The sequence below is a fragment of the Numida meleagris genome, chromosome 1, assembly GCF_002078875.1.
Source record: "Numida meleagris isolate 19003 breed g44 Domestic line chromosome 1, NumMel1.0, whole genome shotgun sequence".
Classification (NCBI taxonomy): domain Eukaryota; kingdom Metazoa; phylum Chordata; class Aves; order Galliformes; family Numididae; genus Numida; species Numida meleagris.
The window spans coordinates 128,781,448-128,806,416 of NC_034409.1; the positions used below are offsets into that span (position 1 = coordinate 128,781,448).

The 24,969-nt window shown below is 35.9% G+C and overlaps 1 protein-coding gene across 2 annotated transcripts in view; it reads right to left on the reverse strand.

The window, feature by feature from the left end:
• GABRG3 (gamma-aminobutyric acid type A receptor gamma3 subunit) overlaps positions 3,366-24,969 on the reverse strand; it is a 303,044-nt gene continuing 281,440 nt past the window's right edge. Inside the window, exons 8-11 of one of the 2 annotated variants that reach the window (XM_021412286.1) lie at positions 14,412-14,564; positions 7,157-7,353; positions 5,859-5,888; positions 3,366-5,081 (exon numbers count right to left, since the gene is read on the reverse strand). In XM_021412286.1, coding sequence (XP_021267961.1) covers positions 4,803-5,081; positions 5,859-5,888; positions 7,157-7,353; positions 14,412-14,564 — 659 coding nt within the window. In that variant the 3' untranslated portion in view covers positions 3,366-4,802. The remainder of the gene's footprint in view (positions 5,082-5,858; positions 5,889-7,156; positions 7,354-14,411; positions 14,565-24,969) is intronic. The other variant, XM_021412289.1, reaches the window with a different exon arrangement.

The following is a 24,969-nucleotide window of genomic DNA, read 5'->3' on the forward strand; positions in this document are numbered from 1 at the left end:
GAAAAGAAAGAAAGAAAAAGGAAAAAAAGAGAAAAAGAGAAAAAAAGAAATAGAGAAAAAGAAGAAAAAAAGAGAAAAAAAGAGGGAAAAAACCCACCCTCACAATTAGCCAGGAAATACCTCTCCAGTGGATGCTTTGGTTTTTGCCTGTTTTAGACAGTCATCTAGGAAGTGACCAAGAAGAGTTAAACATCTACCCTGAGCTTATGCTCAGCATCTCTCAGGTGGAATGAAGCTGTTGAGTGAAGAAGGAAGGACTCTGTTAAACTGCTGAATCCCATTGCAGTTTTCTTGCTGCTTAGGAATTAAGGAACCTACAGATTGCTTAAGAAATATAAAAATATCAGCCAAGTGCTCAGTGTGTAAGTTGATGGCATCTAGAACAATGGTCACACAACTTAATGGTGCTCAGGGAGAACTCTAGTAAGGTCACTGGCTCTCTTTCTGATTCACAGGCCAGGAAAAGTATATACTTCCAAACTGAGAAATGCTAAAGGCACTGATGTGAGAGGCACAAAGATTTCACTGTAAGCAAGGAGAACAATATACCTTGGAAAAAGCACTTGAATAAGCAGCTAAGATCTTCGGACACAGCTTGCCTTTCCTTTGTGCTGTAGGGAGATCCAGAAAGAGCAGCCAATGGGAAAGCACAGTGAATGTAGACAGCCCCTATGAGTTGCAGTGAGTGCTTTGCTTTACAGTTTAGAGAGGCAACAGCAACTGTCCAGACTGTGAAGCTGACAAAATTTGTCTTAAAACATTTACAATCTTAATTTCTCCCAGTCAGCAGTACAGCAACTATGGTCTTTCCAGTGCCATCTTGCATTTGAAGAACAGGTGAAATTTGGTGTAAAGAGGTGGTAAACATCCTTCCCTAGATCATGAAGGGATTGGAAAAGGTGAATTGTGATAAATTCTTGCAGCAACATGAGGGTCTAGGCTTTGAGACATGTTAGAGCTGCAGGAGTATTTGAGATAGTTATCTGAGATGCGTGGTAGAATGCTTCCAGTACTATAAATACAATTTCTTATCAGCTAAAGGCTCACGTGTCACTACTGTTCTAGCTGATGAATATGTAATCCACCAGGTGGATGATTTGGAATTAGTTGGTGGCAAGTGGTGGAAAGAACTGAATAAGAGGAGTGGGATAGATAACTGTACAGCAATGAAAAACAAGCTCTTTCTCCTGTTTTTGCTTTGCTATTTGTCACTGTCTGTATCTGTGAAGACATTCCTGAACTTTTGGATTCCTCCAGCTGTAATTTTAATCATTTTTATTAACCCAACATACAAGCGAGTGTTGATGATGGAGGGAGGAGCATCTGAAAGAGAAAAAAAGGTTGATAAAGTGCTTAAGATGTTTTAATCTACAGCTGTAGTTCTTAATTAAAAAGTTATGCTAAAATTGTATACAGTACTTCAGTTCCACAGTACTGTTAGACACAGAGACAGCATAAACTGGCTGCAAGTTGTTACATGCTTATTCTTGTCAGAATGTCTGTAAAAGAAAGTGATTTCAGCATGGTAGGCATCCTGGCCAGAAGAATTGATAAAACTGAGTTAAGCAGAACACTAATTTTATGCACTGTTAATTGCCTTGAAAATGCTGCTTTTTATGCAGGAAAGCAATGTCCATCAACTTCTGACTGAAGGGAGAGAAATAAGATGCTCGACGTTACTTCTACTCACCTTCCTGGGAAAGGTTGGTTTTCACGAAGTGAGACAAGATAAAAAAAATCCCTCACAATCTTTTCTGTAACTTCAAAAAGGAAAGAATGTAATGTGCAAATAGTTAACTGTGTGGTTTTACTATTCAAACAAGTTCTCTACCCCATCATCGAAGAGTAAAAAGAACTAAAAAACAAAAAAGAAGCATCCGAATAAATGCAAGTCTTGAATATGAAATCATTTGCTAGGAAAACATTCTAAAAGATTAAAAGGTATTTTGCACATTTCCCATGAGACAGTGCACAGAAGTGTTAATCTTTTTCAATTTGCAAAGGAAGAAAAAGAATATCTGGAGGTTAATGAGGGTATTACAGAAGGACAGAAGGATATGGCACACAGATATACGCAGGCTACATTATATAGATGTCTAGCAATTATATTTTGAATGATGGAGAACCTAGAAAACTTCTCTGATTTCCATAGTTTCTCAGTGGCTGGCAAAGCACAAAGCAGTGAAGCAGAGAGACTAAATCAAGCAAGAAGGATTAAGCAGACATATATATTCTGTCAGCTTATGTCTACCAATCTTTTTTTTTTTTTTTGTACCTAACCACAGAGGAAAATATATTGCAAAGTAGATGTCCTTTGTTGCCAGTATAGCAGTGGAAACCAATAGTAGCTGCAGATTCTTTCCTGAGTTGGAGTATGGAAAAGAGTGGAGTGATAAGCTTCCAAGTTCTGCTTATGAAAGTGGTCAGAAAGCAGAGCCAATATAAATGGATTTAGCCTTAGTCCTTCAAGAAATGCTTTGACATGACTGCATGCTTTTAGCTGGAGTGGACAGCTGTGAGCACAAGTACAAAGAAAAATGAGAACATTTCACTTCTACACTTACTCCTGGGACAGTCACTCAAATATACAACTGCTAAGTAAACCTCACTTTACCTATCCAAGACTTAATGGTGGAACCTACCTCCTGGTGTCTCATCTGTCTAAATACTCCCACCAAAATCAAATGACTGTGGAGAGGTTTTGCAGGATCTGGCCCCCAAAGGATAACTGTTTCCAAACTCTTATTTAGGATTGAGGTTCTACTGGTATTCTTAAAAAAAAAACAGCCAAAGGTGGCTGTCATTGATTACATTGTAATTAAAGAACAGGATATTTAAATTCAGTTTAATCTCCTCCTAGCTCTACTGAAAATGTAACTCTCCTTAAATGAAAGCCACACTTACAATGCAGGACACAGTGGTTTACAGGGTAATAGGTTTACAGAGTAATTTGCTACTGACAGTTATCAAAAGCATCAGGATGTATTTTGAAATCAGAAGGTCAACAGAGGTTTTGTAAAGAGTAAGGTTTTGATATTGCCCACAAATATTTCTTCTCTTTGCTTCTTTTGCCTTCAGTCTTTGGAGAAGTGGTTCCCTTCCCCCATCTAAACCCATCTCTAGTTTCTGATATTTTAGACAAGTGAAAAACAGAAGATAAACTGCATTTATCATTCTTATTAGTAATTTTTCTTCACTAACAATTCACTGGAAACATAGGGAAGCAGCACTGACAGGCAGTGATGTTCCAAAAACATGACAGCAGTTCTGTTTTCCCTCCAAGGAGAAAAGGAACTGCTTTTCAATCACTCTTTTTTTCTTTTCTTTCTTTCTTTTTAGGTGCAAAAAAAAAAAAAAAAAAAAATTATCATCTTTCAGAAGAGAAAAAAAAAACAATTTTGTTTTTAGGTATGTTTTATCTTTAACCATTTGTAACTATTTGCCACTGAAAGTCATTGTTACCTATTTTTGAATGTTTTCTCTGCTTAAAAACAATTATTGAGACAGTTTGTAGAAGAAGCAATTCAGTTTGACAACGAAAAACAATTTTTTGTAAAAAATGTGTAGTGTAAGTATTTAATGGTCAGAAGTTTGAAAAATACAAAATAGGTTTCTAGACTAAAACATAGCTGGTAGTTCAGGAAAAATTCTTTCAACCTTTGCTACATGTGGCAACTATTCCATGTTTAATCCAAGGCTGACAGTTGAGTTTTCAAAAAAGTATTCAATCTTCAGGTCAGATCCAGGGAACATAGATAAGGTCTGCAGTATTTAACTTTATGGAAGAAATAAAAATGTCCTTTGGCACCTATTTTTTTTTTTAATGTTGTAAAATAACACTGAGAGAAAAAATAAGAATGCATAAGAATGAGGGCACTTTTTAGTACACTTCAATCTGAAGAAAAGTCACATATTACTCGTGCTATTAAGTGATTTTTACTCATGGTCTATCAACTGTGATCTGCTACAATGACACAAACAAGAAGGATCTTGTCCTGCTTCAAGTAGAAGTACTTTAGAAATCAATGACCATTCTGTGTTTAACCAGTCATAAAAAAGACAGTTAAAATCTTGAAAAACTGTAGAAGTTATGCCTACAGCTGCCTCAGAGATAGGCAAGTCTTTTATTTATATCAAAATATTAGCGTTATTTTCACCTCAAATTAAAATCAATACATATATGTAAGCAGCTAATTCCATGATTTCCAGACCTTTGCAGGAAGTAACTTCCCTATTTTGATCTCACCAGAGACATATATTACTGTCTTTTGGTGATTTCTCCATAGCAAGGAGATCATCAAGAAAATATTTCCCAGAACCTAAGAGACATAGCTCAAGAAACTTTAAATACAAATGAGTAGTTTCATTGGCTTTAGCTTATTTGCTAGTGCCAGCGTATGTTGCGCTGAGCCTCTGGGATATGGCAGCATTTCGAAGAAACTATGGGAATGAAGAACAAAAATGACATACTTAACCTTTGACTGAATTGTGTATAGCTTCTATGTCAAGGGAGAATAGTAAGAATTCTAATATACAATAATTATTCATAAACATCGCTTACACTACAAATTCAGCTGAATTTTTAAGAATCTTTCCCTTAAAATGAATAGCAGTAAGGAGAGAAGTCTTCCACATTTTTCTTTTTTAGGCAATTAAAATTCTTCATCAGGATCTGTGATGGTGAAGGTTAATGTGGCCTTTATAATTTGAGATGAAACTGACCATGTCCTTCACTTTTTCTGCACTTTCACCATCTCTCCTCAGTGTGAAAACACAGCAGTCTTCACCACTACAGGCAACTTTTAAAGATAGAGGTATCCAACCCAGTAGACCAGGTTAAATAGCAGGAAGGATGTAGGAAAAAAGACCCTAGAGTAAGAGTCCAGTTCTAAGATGTCTATGTGAATCCGTCCTCTCCTCCATGAGCCCGATTTACATTCTTCATAACAACAGAAAAAACTCTGGCAGTCTTTCCCATCCAGACATTCATAGACACATGCCTCTTCAAATTCTTGCCAGTACATCGCATTGTTCAATGTGATGACTGTAGTTGGTGGTCTCATATCAAGTACAGAATAATTCTGAGGGGAGAAAAAGAAACAAGCAATGTGATAAACTTGTATGGATGATGCACAATTAATAATCAGAAGAGAAATCACACGAGACATGAAAGATGAGCTGGGAGTAAGATGACAATACCATAGGAATTCTAGATTTAGAGCAACTATCTTTCTTTCCATCAAAAGATGCCTTATCAGATGAATTTCCAGAGCGGTTGTGGAGCGCTAAGTTAAATAAGCTGCATTCACTACCTCTTAAACTTACCATGATTTATAAAAACAGATATAGTTTGCAACAAATAGCTATGATTTCAGTTCTAATACACTTCTAACTACGTTAAACTTTTGAACCCAAAATATTTGGAAATCCATCTGAAAGTTTGCTAAAGATTTTACAGATATACACAAATTATTTTCTACAAAACTCATTAACTAAAACTGCGTATACATTTTTGATAGAACTAGTGCTTACTAATTTTTACTAAAATGTAATGAAAAAGCACAGTACTACATAAAGCAGAGACACAACATTCCTGAGTAAAAATAGCACACAATATTTACACTTGACCCTTCTCCCTCCCAAATCATTTGATAAGTCCTTATAGTAAGAGGCAGCTATGTTCCTCTACCACAGTCAAAAACAAACTGACCTTTTAACAAAAAAGCAAAATGATATTTATAGTGAAGTCAGGGTAAAGTATAACATAGCATTACAGCTTTCTTGGGAATTATTGCAAATAAATGTCAACCATACATTCAAGCCGCCATTACTGTCACAGAACTAAACACGGTACTTACCATCACATGACCAAAACTGACATCTGGTAGCTTAAATAAGGATAACAAAAGAATTATTCAGAAGAAAATATAAGTATTGCTTCATATGCCTCTGATACTAAATACCATTTCTTAAAACAAACCTTTAAATGCATTTCTCTATAAAACTCTTCATATTAAGCCTTCAAATTATTTAATGTAGTATTATGCACAATTTGAAACTGCATGAAACCTCAGGAGAATGTGCACCTAGTTTCCATCCACTTTAAGTCTTTATTCAACCTATTTTTTTTTAATTTAGTAAACAATATCTAAGTAAGGATTTCTTCATGTGTTAACTTACATATGATCAATGTTGCATGTTTTCCCTCATCTTTTTTTTACATCTGGAAATACATCCTGCTCACAAGGATACTAAAGACTTTTTCATTCAATCTCTATAGGACAGCAATTTTAGTTTGATCATTAGCAAGTTCACTTTGATTGTCTCATAAATTTCTTTTGGTAACACTCTTTCGCCTTTCTTCTGTAATGCATTTTTACAAATAGCTATTAGAGGTTTAATGGAGTTTTCATTAACTAAGTTTATCAGTTTCTAGGCTTTCTCTAATTCCATATTATTTTAATCTTCTCTTCTGTTATTTCTTCATTCGATCACTTTCTATAGCTTTTGTTTGAATCCACTTCTACTTCCTGACCAATTATTCCCAGTATTTACCTTTCTCTTTCTTTAGTTTCCACCTTCATAGTTTTCCTATTTGACTTTGTATTGCTGTTTTAAATGATTATATGTAAAGAGCTGGTGTATCATTATTAGAAAGGTCTTTTAGTCCAAAAATCAACCTTTTTACAAAGTCTTTGTAAGTCCCCTCCTTTGTTCTTGTATGTAGGAATATTTGACCACAGGGCTAAAAGTAAGTGCTGGTTCCCAATATAAAGAACAAAATTCCATTTTCAAAGTTCATAAATATTCCTCGACCAGTTAAGATACAAGATAGCAGATGCATTTGAATATGCACTGATGTACGTATGATGTTGTAACGAGCTATGATACCTGTTCCAGTGAAGTCCTTTAGGACTACTAGCAGAGTAATGAGAGGGCAAAGGACACATGGGCAGAGCTGCTGCTTTATGGTCAGCAGGTTGCTTCTGTTAGGAACAGAACTCCAGGCAATTACTTTCCACCAGCTTTCAGGGCAAATAATATCACGAAGTGGGAAAAGCTAGGAGGAGTGGAGTGTAATGAGATTACAGGATGTTACTGAATGATTCTCGACCCTCTGAGCCACAGCCTTGAAAATAAAACACTCCTGTCTTACCGACTTTTTCTTCTTAGTACAGTTCGGTTTCCTGCAACTGGAGTAGTAGTTGAGGGTTGCATACTCCATCAGAGCAGCAAATACAAATAGAAAGCATACAGTCACAAACAAATCCATAGCGGTGACATAGGAGACACGGGGTAATGACTTTCTTGCAATAGTGCTCAAAGTTGTCATGGTCAATACTGTAGTAATCCCTGAAGAGAAAAACAGGATTTACTTTTATGTAACATCATTTCTGTAGGCTTAAAAGAATCTTTGGAAAATAATACACACAACAGAATGCCAAAGTATACACAAATAATCAGAAGAAATTCATTAGTTTTGTCTAGTAGTATAAAAATAATGAAAATAACAACAGTAGATCAATAAGTATTTAGTAAACAAAGCTGTTCATACTTGTCTTTGCAACACAGAGGTTCCCATGCCCCTCAGTATGCTTTTCCTCATCTCCTTATATTTTTTTAAGAAAAGTAAAAGAAAGCCTAATATATATGGAACCCAGAACCATTAGTACAAACAAACAAACAAAGCAAAACCCCTAGAAAACATAAATGAAAACATGGTGTTTTTAACAGCAATACTGCTCTCATGAAAAATCTTGTGCTAAAAATAAAAAAGAAAAAGAAGAAAATAAAACAACTTTTGCTGTTGATTATTAATTTTGAAAATACATTCTCACACTGCTGCTTTCTTGGGAGTGTGCCACTGCTCTTTTCTTTCTGGGTAAGGGAAAACAGATTCTCATACAAACTTCAGATGCAACCTTAATGGAAATAGCTTTTTCAACTTGTACGAAGAATCCCATCTTAGATTGATATAGTAATAATGAATATAATCTGGATTACTTAGAGTGAAATATCCTGAAACAATAAAACCAGTATTAGAATGAAGTCTACGCAGTGTCAGTTATCTGGCTGTTAGGTAATTCATATCATTGGTGTTAATTCCTCAGCAACCGATGGCTTTTCATTCCCACTTTGGACTGATGTTTTTAATCATTTGTTATGAATCACCAGTCTTCAGATAGGAAAAACTAAAACTCCTCTATGACTTGGAAAGAAAAATAAAGCTCTCACTCAAATAAGCCTCAAAAGAGAGCCTGCTCTAAAAACATAACTGTAAGGTAATCTTTCTTTTTATAGTTAAAGTGGTATTTTGCAATGACATACAGTGTTTGAAATGGCGGGGGATAATTTAAATTATGCCTTATAGTAAAATTACTTCCCACAAATGGCACTGTAGAGAGAAAAAAGTATCTGTGGATTACTTTTGACTACTTTCTCCTTGCTTAAGTATACCCACCTCTGAATTTTAGCACTTGAAACTACAGCAATTCACAAGAATAACCTGCTTCATTCAAACCATAAGAAAGTCTCTGGAAGAGCCAAAATGCAGATTATTGCGTGGGCCTGGATTTTCTCTTACAAGAAATAACAAATAGAAACAACAACAACAACAAAACATTGCTGAAAAAAACCAACCCCACAACCCAATAATCAAGATCAAAGCAATGCTGGTAGAAAGTGGGAAACATGGATAATCTTCTTTCCATGGGAAACTTCCTTATTCAGTGCATGTCACCTCAGTATTTGCACCGTCTTGCACTGGAACCCAGAGCAGCCACTGTAGTTCACGCAAACTTTAAGCTAGCTGGTTCAACTAACCATATACATTAAACAACACAAATAGTACAAAAGATTTATCTCAGTATTACCAAATGCTTTGCAGATTTTTCTGAGGTTTTGTGATTTTCAATAAATTTCTACTGCTGCTAATGTTACTCTACATAGGAACTGCAATTGCATTTTCGAAATTCAGCATAGACATGCTTTCAGACTTTGTACATATCTTCAGCATCTAAAAGATACTACAAAAATATTTGTTTCCTCTCAGTTGTACCACAATGCAGGTAGCTGCCACAATCCAGTAACATCTCCAAACCTCTCAACAACAGCTCTGTAGCTAACAATCCTTTTGAAAGGTCCAGAGACAAATCCTATGCATTCATCAAAGTAGTCAGCTGCAAAGATTTTCAGCTGCAACAAGTGTTGGCTCACTAGCCTTAATTTGGCCCATACTAGCTATAAATTAATTTTTCTTCCTGTGTGACCATGTCTCAGATCTTGGGAGGCACTAACTTTTTTTATTCAAATGAAACTAACAGCATCCATCCTCAATTATTTTGACAATGAATCATGTTTTGCTATCAAAATACAAAACTTTCGGGAACAGAAAGTTTGATAATACCACAAACCATCACACTTTCCAGATTATTTGTCACATTTCACATTGTGTCAAGGACATGACATATGAGCGCTGAGAACAGATTTGGAAACATTCAAAGCTAAAACAAACAGATTTTTACTTCCATTATTTATATAAAATATTTTCACAATATGACAACCATTATAAAAGAATCATTCTTTATTTAAGCTGAGGCTTAGACTTGGATTCCAGCTCAGACTTTAGACAAAGAATGAGCTTTTGAAATAATAAAAATCCTCCCTAGTGTATCAGGTTTATACCTGACATATTGACACAAGTTTTGAAATATTAAAATGAGTCTTATGAGGATATACAGAGAGCAAAGAGAAAGAGGTGTATAAGATGATATAGTTTTATATTCCTATACAAGTGTAAGTCAGAATATGCCGATATGCACATAAAAATAGAATGAAAAACCCACCACTGGCAAAGAGAATATCTAGATTCCTTACCTTTAGTTCATTTTATCTATCATGTTAAGAAAACTCAGTTTGGTGTGTGGTTTCAAATGCAATAAACTTTGACAGTTGAAATTGTTAAGTCTCTCACTTCGGAGACATCAGTACTGCAAAGTGATCTTTGAATCTGTTATTGAAATTTGAAGTGCTTTGGAACTATTTCAACTGAATTCTAATACCAGCTAGGAACAGCTTTGAAGTAACCTGGCTCCAAAACTTTCAGGTAGATAGGTCTGAGAAGAAGCACATGCTTGTGTATAAATGCCACTTTTGTGACATTTATATTCTCTGAACAAATTCCATACCAAAGATGGTATGGATATTTGATAAATCAATAAGGATTTTCCAGTAGATCAGTGTAGGTATACAAAATGCATGAGAACACTTTAAACTTGAGACCATTGGTATAAACAGTTATTTAAGATAACAGTTGTCTGAAAGCCGCTTACTGTGCAGTGGTATGTCAAGTAAAGTATCAGGAGTATTAGAAAATACTTGGTCAGGGAAGCTCAATTTTTCTTATTTTCTTATTTTCCTGTAGGAAAAGGAGCATTGGTTTACCCAGGCTATCACTTGTCTATAAACTTCATTTCTTCACCTTTCTGTTCTGGCACTTGTTTTGAGCACTTGCTTTATTTTTCACGGAGTGAACTTAAGGGAAAATGACAAGGAGAGCAATGTTCATTTTTTATTAAACATCATCTCTAACTACTTTTATACCAACACATTGATGGCCTTGATACCCACTACATTTTTTTAAGCTGCCTTCTGAAGTTGCTGTATAGTAACTGCCTCTTCATATTATACATTACAGCCATTTTTTTAAAAAGCAGAGGAGCTTCAGTTTAATTTAATTCCCTTCATCCTCAAGAAAAACAACCTCTTATTTTCCAGATCATAACTTTTCTTCTGACACTTGCTGTTTCTTCCTGACTGTGAACATTGGGAGAAGATCATTTTGATTACCAGAGACAGGTAAAAACAGGAGAGAACTATTTTTTCCCCTCTGAATGGAGAAGAGTATAACTGGAGATCACAAAACACAGTTCTCATCCAACAACTGAATTCTATTTCCATTTTGCCACTGACTCTTCAGGTGTCCTGGAGTGAGTCACACTAACACTCTTGGTCTCAGTCCCTCAAAGAGCATGTTAAAAAGGGGTTGTGATGCCAAGTTTTTAAAAAGCACTTAGACGCCTTTAGACAGTGCTGCTGAAAGGATGATTATGGTCCCATTTTTTTTCCCTCAGCCAAATACCCCTGACTGCATTTAGTTTTCCAGCACAGAAATAGCTTATTACTTATAGTTATTCAGAAAGGGGCAAAACCTGTCCTTCATGTAACCCTGAGTAGTTGCCAATAGCTTAGAAAATTACTCATTAATTTCAGAGAGTGAAATGTTTCCCTGATGCTTGTCCTTCACATTAATGCAGTTATACTCAGGGCAGTTTTGGTGCACTGAGTCTACAATTCATTTCAACTAATTAGCAGGATAATTTCAGTGGTTTGCCTTTGGCTGTATTACTCAGATTTTACCATGTGCCACTCTCCAAATGTGAATGTGTGTTGCTCAGACAGATTCATAGCTTCTGTTATACAGGCAGACCTACAGTAAGCTGAGAACATCTGCTTACTGCATCCCAAGAGTCAAGAGGCCATTTGCAGTTTGGGAGTAATGGGTCTCTGATCATGTACAAAAAGAGGTGACCCACATACATATTATTATCCAATCATAACATTTATAAGAAAGTTTTATTTTATTTAAAATTTCTATCAGAGTTTTATGAGTTCGCAATCATAGCCACTGAATATAGCCTTGGAATATCTCACTTTCATGGTCTTAATTCAAATTCACAACCTTAATATAAAAATAGATTTTTTCTCTGAACTTCATGCTGGTCATGGGAGTGAGGCAGGGAGAGCCACACTGTTATGCTCAGTACCCTACTTCTGATTCTAATTAACTGAAATCTGAGCTGTGTGGTGCGGAGAACTACCCTCGGGGACAGGGTATGATGGCTGCCTCCAGAAAATTAGTAATGCAAACTGCTAGACACCTTTTCTCCCTTTTTACTTTTCTGGTAAAAAATAAGGATTATGGAATATAAGTCAAATGGATGCTCCGCACACACATGGGGCTTTGTACTCCTAGTTGAAAAAGCCAGAGCATGGTCAATCTTTTTTTCTCCACTGAGCCATTCAATTTCAGAAGAAAGTTGTTCCACAGAAAAGTATGCTAAAGGCCTATTGTTCAATTTTCTGGCCACCAGGAGAAACTGCGCACAGCCACAACTGTGCACTGTGCACATCACACAGCTGCTCTGTACTCACTTTTGGTCTATCTTCATGCTGTCTTGGAGGTAGAAGGGGTCACAGAATAACTTTTAGGATCTGTCATGTTGCCAGACCACTCTGGCACTCACAGAAGGGGAATGAGGTCTGAATATTCCTTTCTCAGAAAATGCTAGCTGGACCCACAAAGTGCCACATGGCTACGTTTGTTAGTTTTACAAACTCCTGTAGCAGATCTTGCAGATTTCAGTCTTGAGCTGATCTCATGCAAAAAGGGTTTTAATACAGAATTATCTGTAAAATGTGAACTGGAGTTGTCTGCTTGCATTTGTCCTATCAAAGGTTCTCTTGGGTTTTCCTTACTATCAATCCTGCTACCATCCACTGAGCTGCTCTTGGCTTGAAAGATGTCTCTTGTCATTCACTAAGATTTAAAGCTGATACAACCTCTCCCTAGAAAGATGTCTGAGGATTGAGAGCAGGCATGGATGGCATATAGTTTTACTGCTTAAATAAAGCTGTGGCTAGTGAGGGACTCAGAGAGTATTTTTGATAATATAATTCTTCTGTCATTCAGCAGAAGGTTAATAAGCTTTTGTAACACATAAGTTTTAGGAAGAAGGCTTTTATACCAGGTGTTAGTACACCCTGAATAGATGACCATTATGCTTTTCGTGTAAATTAAGGACATAGAAATTGGGATCTGAATTCTGGAAGAGTTCAAGGGACTTAGCAACTAAAATCTCATTCAAAGTGAATGGGCTTCAAAATCTCTTTAGCACTTCCTTTTTATTTTTCCCTTCAGATCCGCCAGGGGGTTTAGGCTGGAAACTAGAACACTTAAAATTGGTGGCTTCTCAGAATTATTAGTGCAGGAGAAGGACAGACAGAAACAGGACAAGTCATTTTGAAGTACTATATAGCAGCTTCTCCCTTGAACAAGTTGTCTTCCCCCTGAGATCAAGTGCAGCACCTATGTTTTGGTGTTCCGAAGAGAGCAGACAGAAATGAATTTGCACAAAAATTAAAAACCATTTCTGGTAAATGCTTAGTTATTTGGGTGGAATGGAATGAGAAATACTTGATTAGAAGTTTAGAGTAGTGAATGTTCATGCAAATGGCCTTTCCTATCCCGTGGTTTAGATGAAGGCCTGTTGTCTCACAGAAGGCCTCGAGGACGCCATGCCTGCTGCCTTTATGCAAACTCTGGGAAAGCTCAGCCCATCTGTAGCCCTTGTCCTTGCACCTCCTTGCATCAGTGCCTCCACTTCAAACCTGGGATTCAGTTGCTTTTACAAATGTTTCCTGTCCAAAAGATTTTTTCTGTCCAAAAAAATCAAGCAAGTCATTTTTCAATAATTTGTTGTTTTGTGTTGGAATGATTTAGAGGGTGCAGTCATTTAAACGGAGATGGTGAAAAGCTCCAGCAGGAGGAAGCAATGAATAGCTAGGAATGGTAACACCTACCCTTGAAAATAGGCATGTAAACCTTGACATAGCCTCCCCTTTTTCCTAAACTGGTAGACTTCTGAATAAATTAGTCATTTGCAGCTCTGGCAACCTCAGTCTGGGCCAAAATGTTTTTCCTTCAGTTCTGATGTACACCTATTAGGCTGTTGTCATATGGCTCTATGCCCTTGACACTTGTAAAACCTGCATGTTTTCATATAGACACAAGAAAAAATGCTCATAGTTTCTCAGCATACCCTGAGGCACAATGCCAAAAAGCACACACTGATCCAGACATAAATGACCTGCTGAAAAATATTTTCAGCACAACTTATGAAAAATATCTATACACTTAGAATGGGGCTTAACTTCAAGCCCACAAACATAAAACACTTTGAATGAATTAACGTTATTATATTCCACAGTTTTCAGCATACATAGGACATCATTTCCTATAGGGAAAGAGTTTCAGAAGAAAAAGAGGCCAGCAGTGCAATTTATTAATTCTTCAAAGATGTCACTGAAATATCATGGTGAGAAGAAGGAGAGAGCCATTAACTCTAGAATATTATGCAAAATATGTGGCAGTGTCATTCCAAAGGGCCAGGGTAGTTTACTTTTAATTACAGTTTTAAAAGGCTTCATTGATAAATAGATCCGGGTCTGCAAGACATGGTAGCGTTAATCCAAAGCATATATCTTGTGGTCATTTTGAAAGGAAGCTGACATTTTCAAATGACAGTGTAGAAATTACTAGAGAGCAGAGAAAGGAATTATTAACAACTTACCCAATGCTGTTCTTGCTGGTGTGGCATCTTTTTTAATCCAAAAGGACACCCAGGAAAGAACAACAGTTAATATACAGGGAATGTACGTTTGAATAGTGAAGTATCCCATTCTTCTACTTAAGTCGAAGTATATAGTCATGACTACATAATCACCTGCAATAACAGCACAGAAAATAAATTGACATTGTGGTAAGATACATGTAGTTCTTCAATGAGCTGCATTTTTACACCCCATAAAATGCAGCATGTGAAATATTTCTCAATGTTTTGAGAGCATCTGAACAATAATGTTCACATAAAATAGAATTGAAATAAACTTGTCCATTCTAATTTCCTGTATTTTAGGTCTCTGTGAAAATGCTGACCTATTTGGACAGGCAGAGGCTCTTGGGAATCCTTCAGGATGAGTAAGCTTTTGAAAGGCATCTTGGCTTTCCAGACTTGGTATTTCTGGATGGCTGAGTGGCCACAAACATGAATCTACCTTAATTCACTAGATCTGGAAGCAGCCCACACAAAATCCCTCCTTCAGCAGACTGTGCTGTCCTTCTTCCAGGTTTGAATGACTTCTGTTATCTTTTTCTAATATGTGAATCAGGTGGTAGGGGTCTATATGACAAAGTGTAGCATGCACATCAGTATGCCTTTACAAAAGAAGTTATTTATAGACACTAGAGCCTTGATGCTGGTGAAAGAGGTCAGAATGCATACTTTTAAAGGTCATTACTATAAATCAAGAATCTGTTTTTGTCAGCATTCTTCCATCTAAAAGTAGTAGTGGTCACTTGTGGTACCTGTAAACCTTCAGAAGATGAGCCTGGATATAATGCTTCTTATTCTGCGGGATACTAAAAATCATAAGATCAAGAGCTCAGTAAGAAGCCTGTTTTATCTCACATTATATGATTTTCTTCACACTATCTCTTCTGCTAATCTTCACAACTCCACAGGGTATAACAATCTGTCCCCCTCTCTCTACCCAGTACAGACCTTATCACCTCTATCCTTAGTAGCAGCTCCCTCAGCTTCACAGCTGTTAACTATCCTTTTCTCTCAGACAGCCACAGTGATTAACAATAATGAAATTGAACTGAGACCAATTTCTGTACTTTGCTTGGAGTATGTTGATTCAATTTTAGATGTGAAGAAGAGTTTATAAGCCAGAGAACTTTTGTGGTTTTTTTTTGTCTGACTACATCACTCGACTAATAAATTATATTGCTTCTTGTTACAAGCCTTGCTTTTCTAGAATAAGATATTTGCAGAAGACATAATTTGCTATAGTTAGGTAAATCTGCCCTGTTACAGCAAAATTCCAAAAAAAAATTGAAGAAATTGGTAGCACAGAGGAATTAATCCCCAAAGAAATGTATGTACGATTTTTCCAAGTAGAAGCAGAATGGGTTAATTAGTAATTGAGACAAAGCATATTGTTCTAGAAACAGAAAGAATATGAACAAAAGCATTGAATACAGTGGATGTTTTGACAATAGCAAAATATGACATAGAAAATAAATTAATTCAGTAAAAATAACTTCCACCCAAAGAAACTCTGAAGGCCGCTATAAAATGAGTGAACTTCCATAAGGTAAAAAGGCAAAGATAAATAAAAATCTGAGGGTGGCATTTGGGAAGAGAAACTTTCAACAATGAGTAAATAAGAAAATTGTATGTTGTTAAGACATCATTCTAAGATATATGTGGAAGAGGTTTGATAAGCTCATGGGTGCTTCCATCATGCCTCTGTTAGATGAATGGATGGATTTTCATGAGTACTGTGCAAGTACAAACGTTATGACCCCAAGAAGTTGGACGTTCATTTCAAATGCCTTATGCATTTGACACATAAAGTCAGAGCTTTAATACTGGAACTCAGTGCTGTTAAAAGTAGAAAGCAGTGCACTACGATGTAGTGAGCCTTGTGGACGTTCACAGATTGGTTACTTTCATTCCGCTAATACCCAGCACTTTTCTCCATGCAGAGAATGGCAGCAGGGAAGTGACATGGGTTAAGTATCCACTGGTTCTTCTGGCTTATTATTAAACCTTATCAGCATCCTAATCTTCTACTGACAGGAACAAACTCAGCTACTCAATGTGACTAAGCTGAATTTTACAATTCAATACGATTTTAATTTTTTCAATACAATTTCAATACAGTTTTACAAATTCCCAAGTATCCAACAAAGACCTACAGAAGCACCCAAAGAATATGAAATTCTAGGATAAAAATTGGCTCAATTCATTTAACCACTAACCTCTATTCTTGTCTGAAATTCACATAAAAATTCTCACATGAAGAAGGGAGACACAGTCATATAGGCAGTAGCTGTGCATATGAACTTATATACTGTGCTGTACTCTAATTTACACAACGATAGGCAATATAAAAATACAATGGGGGAATAATTTTGTTCAGTAGAATTACTGGCACACAGTGGAGTAAGATAAGAATTAGCTTGTTCTCCCACAAAGAATCTTGCGGAACTTGGAGAGGAAACAGCTTGGAGAATATGAATATTGATGGTAATGGATAGGAAAATGAGAAGGAAATTGCCACTGCTGAAATGGTGACGGAAAGTAAAAATGTTAAGGCTGCTGATAAAGATAAGCCCTTTTCTGTGCTACATATACTGAATGCATTTTTTAATAGTTTTTGTAAATTTTGGTTTACAACTAGATGACCACTTCAGTTCTATCCTCAGCTAGTGTTGGGACACCTGAATTGTAGACACAGAATAGCAGGCCTGTGTGTGCTGTGGATACTTTCCTTGACGTACTGCTTCAAGATACATTATTATTATCAAAGTCTAAATTACTTCTTCCAGAAACCTGCATTATTTTCTCTATATCTAAAAGCACTTGGCTGCAGCTTAAAGAAAAGTAACCATGCTACGTATATTTCTAAATTTCTCTATACACACATAATAATTTGACAGGTACTCAACATTCATGAAAAACTAATTTTCAGAACAAAGAAACACTCCTCTCTTCTAAAAGACCTGACCTACAATCCATTCTGTATGTCCTGCAGGCGTGAGCAACCCAAAGGACAGGAAAAGCTTTCAAAGGCTCGGCACTCTTTCTCCTTGCTCCTTCACCAGCCTTCACAACCCCACCAGCCATCACTGTGACTGGTAGGACAGGAGCTGGGGCTCATTATGCGACAAAACCCAGCAGACAAGATGGGAAAACACTCCTAAGTGCATATCATTAAATCAGTGTTCTTGATTTAAAAGCAATCACAGAATGATTGCCTGCCTAGGGACCACTGTGATAGCAAATATCAGGAAACTTCACTTTGCAACTCAGAGAGGAGTTCTACTTTTTAACAGCTTAAGGAATTTCTCAGAAAGGCAAACTAACTTTTAACTGAACTATCAGACCAATTAACTGAAATAATGAAAATTACCTTAAGGCAAAATATTCCATGACCATTTTTCTATAGCAAGAACAAAAGGTGCATCTTGAGGCAGGAATAGGGCAGCAAGGCTTCCCATGAAACCAAAATGTCTGTCTGTGACCCATAGGACTTGTATTAGTTTAACATTTTAGTATGAAAATAGGACACCATTTGGAACAATAATGATTTTTTTAAGGAATAATCACTGTGGATTTTAATGAAAAGTGCTAAACTATAGTCTATTTCCATTTTTTATTAAACATTAAGGACATGCTTGACAGAATTGCCAGAATTTTATCTGCACTGTATCAAGAACAGAACCCTTTAAGAGCGAAATATTTTAAGAAAATATTTTACAAATAAGACGTGATATACTGTAAATCATTTATTTACTCAAACCACATTCTACTATCTTACCACATGCTTTCATTCATCCTCCTATTATACTCTGAAGTTAATGTGTACTGCAATCCCAATTATCTCAGAAAACAAAAGTTGAAGGATGAATGACTTTACAAAAACTGCAATATGAAACTACAGTGTATACATAAAACAATTTCAGCATGTAAGTGGAAGCTCACAATCTAATTGTCCATCACTAGAACTGGAGAATAATGAGGAGTGGCAGAGTTTACCCATGTTGTTATGAGAGTTTAATTACAGAAAAAAAAAAGAAACATAGTCATTAGAAAGACTCACACAGTATGTCACAAGTATTTTTTTAGCAGTAAGAGCATAGTCTACATTGAGGCATCTCCCCTATTATCTTAATAAATCACATTTATCTAATAGTGAGCAGCCTAATTTTCTAAGATTCAGTTTTTCATCTTTTCTTCATTTTGTTTTTATTTGAAAGCAAGGCAAGACAATATTTAATCCTGCTATTTAATATGCAGCTCCTTCCAATTTGCTTTTTGGTTTTTACTTCACCAGGCCCCCTAGTTTTGTTTCTTGAGCTAGGTTTATGTGATTTCTTAATCAGTTGAAAGTTTGCTAACCATTTGGCCACTGTTTATCATGCCTACAGTACAGTGTTCTTGAGTTACACTTACAGTTAATTTCTCTGTAATATAGGTGATTTGAAGACTATCAGCTAAAGACAAGGACCACTCCTGTTGAACACATTGGCCAGACAGATGACAAGTAAAAGCAGTGAAAAACAAATTATAATCTAAGTCAGGAGTTAGAGTACATTTTGTGGAATGTTCACCAGGGAGGTTTTTTTTATAAAAGATTCATGCTCTTGTTGTAGTGCAGGTGTCAGCTGGGGTTGTGCAGGTTTTAGGTATGCATGCTTCAGGTTCAAGAGCTGGTTTCAGGCTGCAGACTTTGCACACTCTGGAAATAATATTTCAGCACAGAACAAATATGAAACAGAGGCTGTGGTAAAAAAATGCAGTGTTGCCTAATTCACAGTAGAATTTTTCCTCTAAATCAGATTAAATAGTCATGCAAGGTAGGCTTTTTAATATCCCAGGCCATCGAGCCAAACCCTCAGAAACAGACCCACTTGAAGTACAAATACAGTTGTGGTTTAACCCAGCAGGCAGTGGTTTGCTCACTTCCCACCCTCCCCAGTGGGATAAGGGAGAGAAGAGTATACAAAAAAGAAACTGCAGTTTCAGATAAAATCTATTTACTAAGATAAAAGAGGAAAATAGGAAAAAAAATGCAATTATAACAATATACAAGGGCTGTCCCAAAAGTAATGCTTCCTATTTTATTATGTTGGGCTATGGTGTCAGAGGCAGATGTTGTATGGAAGAAAATATATATCTATATCTGTATCTATATCAACTATATCTAACTATATCATCACTATCTATACCTACATCTACCTCTATCACTATCCACAATGCAACTACTGGGCACCCGATACCCTGCTCACTGACTGATGAACCAACACAATGACTCAACATTCACCAACCAACACCCAGCCAATCCCCGAGCATCAGTCTTCTTGCTAGCACTGCCCCAATGAAAAGAGATGGATCAGGATTTCTTTATGTACACTGCCTATCACTAACAGTTCAGCAGCTGGTCTGCCTAGAGAGTCAGTATCCCATTCTAAGCTGATTTTCCCAGATCTCTCCAGCCCAGGTATGGAGTAGGTTTAAAATTCAAAGTTCCAAAGATCAAGTAAAATGGTAGAAGAAATATCTGGACTGCCTCACTTGTGTTTATGATACCAAAATAATATATTCTTAAAAGAGAAAATAAAAAAATGAAAATTCAATGTTATGGTTCTCTTAGAGTGAAATGGAAAAAAAGAAGAGTCATGAAAGTGTCATTAAAAGTGTCTATCTTTTTCAGCACCTGTGTAAGCAATGAAGAAACACTGAGGACTTTTTGTACACTTTTTTGTGTCTTCTGAAAAATGTCTCTGTCAGTGTACATCAAATGTTCCACTGTCAGGTACAATCTTTGATTCAGGGCACTCTAGGACAAATGCTTCCAAGCCAAAAAGAAGAATAAAATGACCAAGGTAATTCTGTTGCTTAAGGTCTTGTCTTCCTGGAGATGTCATGCACTTGGATGGGAGCATCATACAGCAGAGAAACATGTTTGCACCTCATTCTAAATACTGAGTGTTCTTGTAGTGGTAGCAAGCTCTCATTACACACATATTTTCTGTATAAGCTGCAGGGTTAAATACACAAGAAAAGTATAGAGGTCTTCAGACATGGTATTTGTTGCATTCTCATGGTTGTTATGAGATGTCCTGTCACTGGAACTTACACAATAGCCATTGTACCAATAGAGAAGAAAAAAGCTTTCTGTTCCAAAGATCTTTGTGAATTTACAATTACCTTTGGCCTCATCAACATGTCTATGTATATGTGCAGGTACACACAAATACAGTGTAGCCCAGAGGTGGTTTTCATCACTTATAATTGAAATGTAGACTTCCCAGAAATATATGTACGTTGCAAGTGCTAATTCATTACTTACGTTATCATGGACAAATTACTATTTAAAAAAAAAAAAAAAAAAGAAAAACCATCAAAAAAACAAACCCAACACTAACAACATTGTATCTGCTTACAGATATTGTATAGTTATACGTAGATATATCTTCATAATTAGGCATAATAATAATCAAATGTTGACAAATTACTCTCAAATGTGAAAAGCAAAGCCCAGATCCCAGATCGTACGAAGATGGCAGGTTTTTCATAACTCGGGAAATACTTTGTCCTAAATTATCAGAACTGAAAGATATTATGGCCTGGTTTAGTTTGGTTCGTGTGTGTCCAACAAAATGAAAAATATGATATTGAGGAACATATTTTTACTTGAAGCTATGTTTTTTTTATAGATATGTATCACTATCAAAGATTGCATTTCTGCTATTTGTTCTTCCTTACAGAGTGACGTTTCATCTTCTTTGATTCAAGTAGAATTTTCAAAAGATTTTTATAAAATAACAGTACTCTTAAATGAACTATTGTCTGCTTTTAAAAGTTAAGATTATATTTCCATCACATACATTTCTTTCATCCTCTGATTCTGTCATTTAGCATTAAATTTGGAGAACCAATGACATCGTTTAAAGCTCTAATTTCTTTGCACTGTTAATTCTTTTCAGAATTATTAGCATGGATAGGTAGTAAAATTGAACTTCTAAATGAAGAACTGAACTGAAAAGTAAATAAAAGATCCTTTTATTTCTTGTGCCCTAACCAATTCATTATATGTTGTACCAGCACTTTCAAAAGCAGTTAGTTACTTTTGATTGAGCTGATATCATTTCACTGTATTTAGCTGTAGCCCATATCTTCTGTTAACTGTATGGAATGCTCTGAAGATAATCGGGAGATTAATTAATGTCCATTATTATAAATGACCTCCAAAACTAATTCTGAAAATACAAACTTTGCAACAAAAAGTACAATTATAGTGTTTGATTGCATGACTGTTTTGCTTATTTCTATACTTACATATGTATGTGCTTTTATAAATATACATCCTGTTCTAACAAATCCACCTATTCATTCTTCTCCGTCCTACTACTGCACATAATACTCTTCTTCAAAGAAGGCTATGTGAAGTTAAAGAACTTATTTGTCTGTGTGATATTACAAGAGCACTACAAGCATCAGAATTGTGTTCAGACTGTTCATTCCTATTATCTTCAGACATAATGATATTTTTATTTTAGAACATAAAATACCCTTTTGTATGTTCTTTAAAATAGAGTATCAATAAAGACAATAGATCTTTAATTTGACTATTGTAAGTTACAAATAATATTGGTAAATCTTAAAAAATGCAATTACAAATCATCTAATGAGAATGAAAATGTACTACCGCCACAATAATTTGATCCATGATTACAAGTCCAGTCCGATTCCTTTCTTAACAATAAAAAAAGCTACACACATAAACTCTGTTTGCATTCATGCATCAAGCTGAGAGAAAATCAATACACAACTATGGTGTAGCATGCATGAATCATTAATCATTATTTATAAGAAGATATTGCTATTTAACATATCTAGGTTTCCTTTTCTAAGAGAATAAAGGCAAACAAAACTAGATGAAGAAAAAACAATAATAAACAGCCATAGCTGTCCGAGTCAGTGAAAGCAGACATGGGATTGGAGTGAAAATGAGTATCATTTATACAGGAATCATTATTTGAGAGGGTTTATGGACTGGGAATTGTGCAGTGCTTGTAGAACAGAACATTTTTCGTGCTCCGCAGAGTATCAAATACCGTAGGAAGACTGAGAAGATACAACACTAAGGACTTGTCATGGTTTTGTGATTTTCCATGTGCGGGCCCATGGATCCCCCGTCCCCTTCGTCACGGAACCGGGCCAAACGCCCATAAACCATTGACAGGACTTTTGCATTCATTTTGCTGTCAATAAATATAAAATCATGAAAGCAAAACTGCAAGATTTATGTTGCCTGTCAATGCTGACCACTTCTTTATTTTTAGGACTGAATTTCTTATGAGAGCTGTTGTTTGTGGAAGGAGGCCCCTTTGTACTGAAGTTTTCTATGAAGTTCCACAAGACTGGATTTGGTGAGCCTGTATTTCCCAAACCAGTTGAAATAATTTTCATTTTACCAAAAAAAACTAATTTCAACTTTTCCAAATAAAATTACCTCTTTTTCTTCTACAGAATCTAATTTTATGTTTCTTTTTTTTAATGATGAAAATGCAACATTGCACCTGAATCACTGGAAGCCCAATCCAGTTTTTCAAGTGGCACTCTGGGAAAGGCTATAGAATCATAGAATCTTTGAATCTTTAAGCTTGGAAAAGATCTTTAAGACCATCTAGTCCAACCATCAGCATATCACCAACATAGTATCAGATTTTTCTCAGCTAATCACAGTTGTAAACACAGTAATTATAGGTAAAGTAAAACAGCTTTTAGAAAAACATACTGTCTTCATAAAAAAAAAAATCCACTAATAGGAGTTGTACTGCAGCCCTTGAAGTTATTTCAGTGCTTAGTTATTTCCACTGCAAAAACCAGGTGCTTTTTTCTTAATCTGCAGTTGTCTAGCATCATTTCAGACCTTGGACTTTAATGCATCTTTGCTAGATTGAAAGACTCTTTTATATCAGTTTTCTTTTTCTCATGCAGGTATTTTGAGATGGTAATCAACTACCAAGATAAACACTTATGGTCTCTTAACACCAGGAGGGATTTCCAGTCTCCAATAACTCTTCATGCTCCTTCATGCACTTCACAACTTCTCAAAACAACTCCTGAATTGCAGCTGTCAGAGTTATGTCTGTAATAGCAGCTGCACAATTACATAATCTATATTATGTATCCAATATCTGTGCTCAGTATTTTGGCCATACCTTCACACAAGGGATGTATTTTAAACTGATGATTATTGACAAGAATGATCTCGGAGTCTTTAGACCTACAGCACCCAGAATGACAGGTCTTTAATTTTAGGAAAGCAAAACCCCTAGGCTTCACCCCCAAGCAGATCTACTGAAGTACTGAAATGCCTAATGGACTTAAATCCAGGCTAAAAAGCTATCTGAACTACTTTCCATCCTCACCTATCCTTGTCATTATTGACCACTCCACCAGTCTTTGTGTCATGTGTAAAGTTAACGGGTTTTAATGTTATGTTCGCTTCTCTGTCATTAATAAAAAGCATTAAATAACACAAACCCAGAAGACATAGCATCTCAACAGAAGGTTCTGAATAACAATGATTTTTCTAGCTATGACTTGAATCCTATCAGGTACTCAAAGTGCAATCCTTTCATATATGCCACAATGATTTTCTTATCACTGTAGCGTCTTAATCAAAATGACATCTTGCATCAAGTGAGATGTCTTACAAATGTACATTATATCAGCACAAATGTATAAACTCATAAAATGATACTGAGTTAGTTTGACAGGAGTCAGTTTCTGTAAATCAATGTTTATTGGTGTTAATTGTATTTTTTCTTATATTGGTGTTAATTATATTATCCTTTATGTTTGTATTAATCCATTCCTGGATCAGCTGTTGCTTTATTTGGCTTGAGATCAATGCCAGGAAGAAAGGTTTGTAATTACTTTGGTAAAATAAAACCCAACCTGTTCTATTTCTTCTCAATCCACCAAAGCTTCCATGAATACTTATTGCAAATGGGCAGTAGTGATCCCTTGTCAAACCTTTAAACAATTGTTATCAAGTTATCAAAATATATGTTAATGAAAGGAGTTGTGCTGGGGAAGTGTCTGGTAATATGTATTCTCTTTTTTCCACAAACAAAAACCATTAAGGGATTACTTTCATTCCAAAAATCTATGCTTAGTTTATCTTATACACTCTAGCTGTCTATCTCACAGAATCCATGCATGCTAGAGGCAATGATTTTTGAGTTAAGAAAATGTAAAAGATAATGTCAAGAAATTCCAAGGGACATTAGTATTTGCAGAAGGGATTTTCTGGCTGATACTGTCATGTACAGCTATTTTTCACTTTACGTTATAGGGAGATGTGTTATGTTTTTCTACAGAGCTATTTGGTATTCTGTAGCACATGCAAGTTTGCATTCTGTTTGCTGTTCTATCTGGTAGAATAAAGAAAAGTATTGATCCACGTGCATTCCCAGTTACTTGTTTCCAAGATACTTGACAGCTGGAAAAAGGTAATGCAACTTCTGTTTGAGTGGTT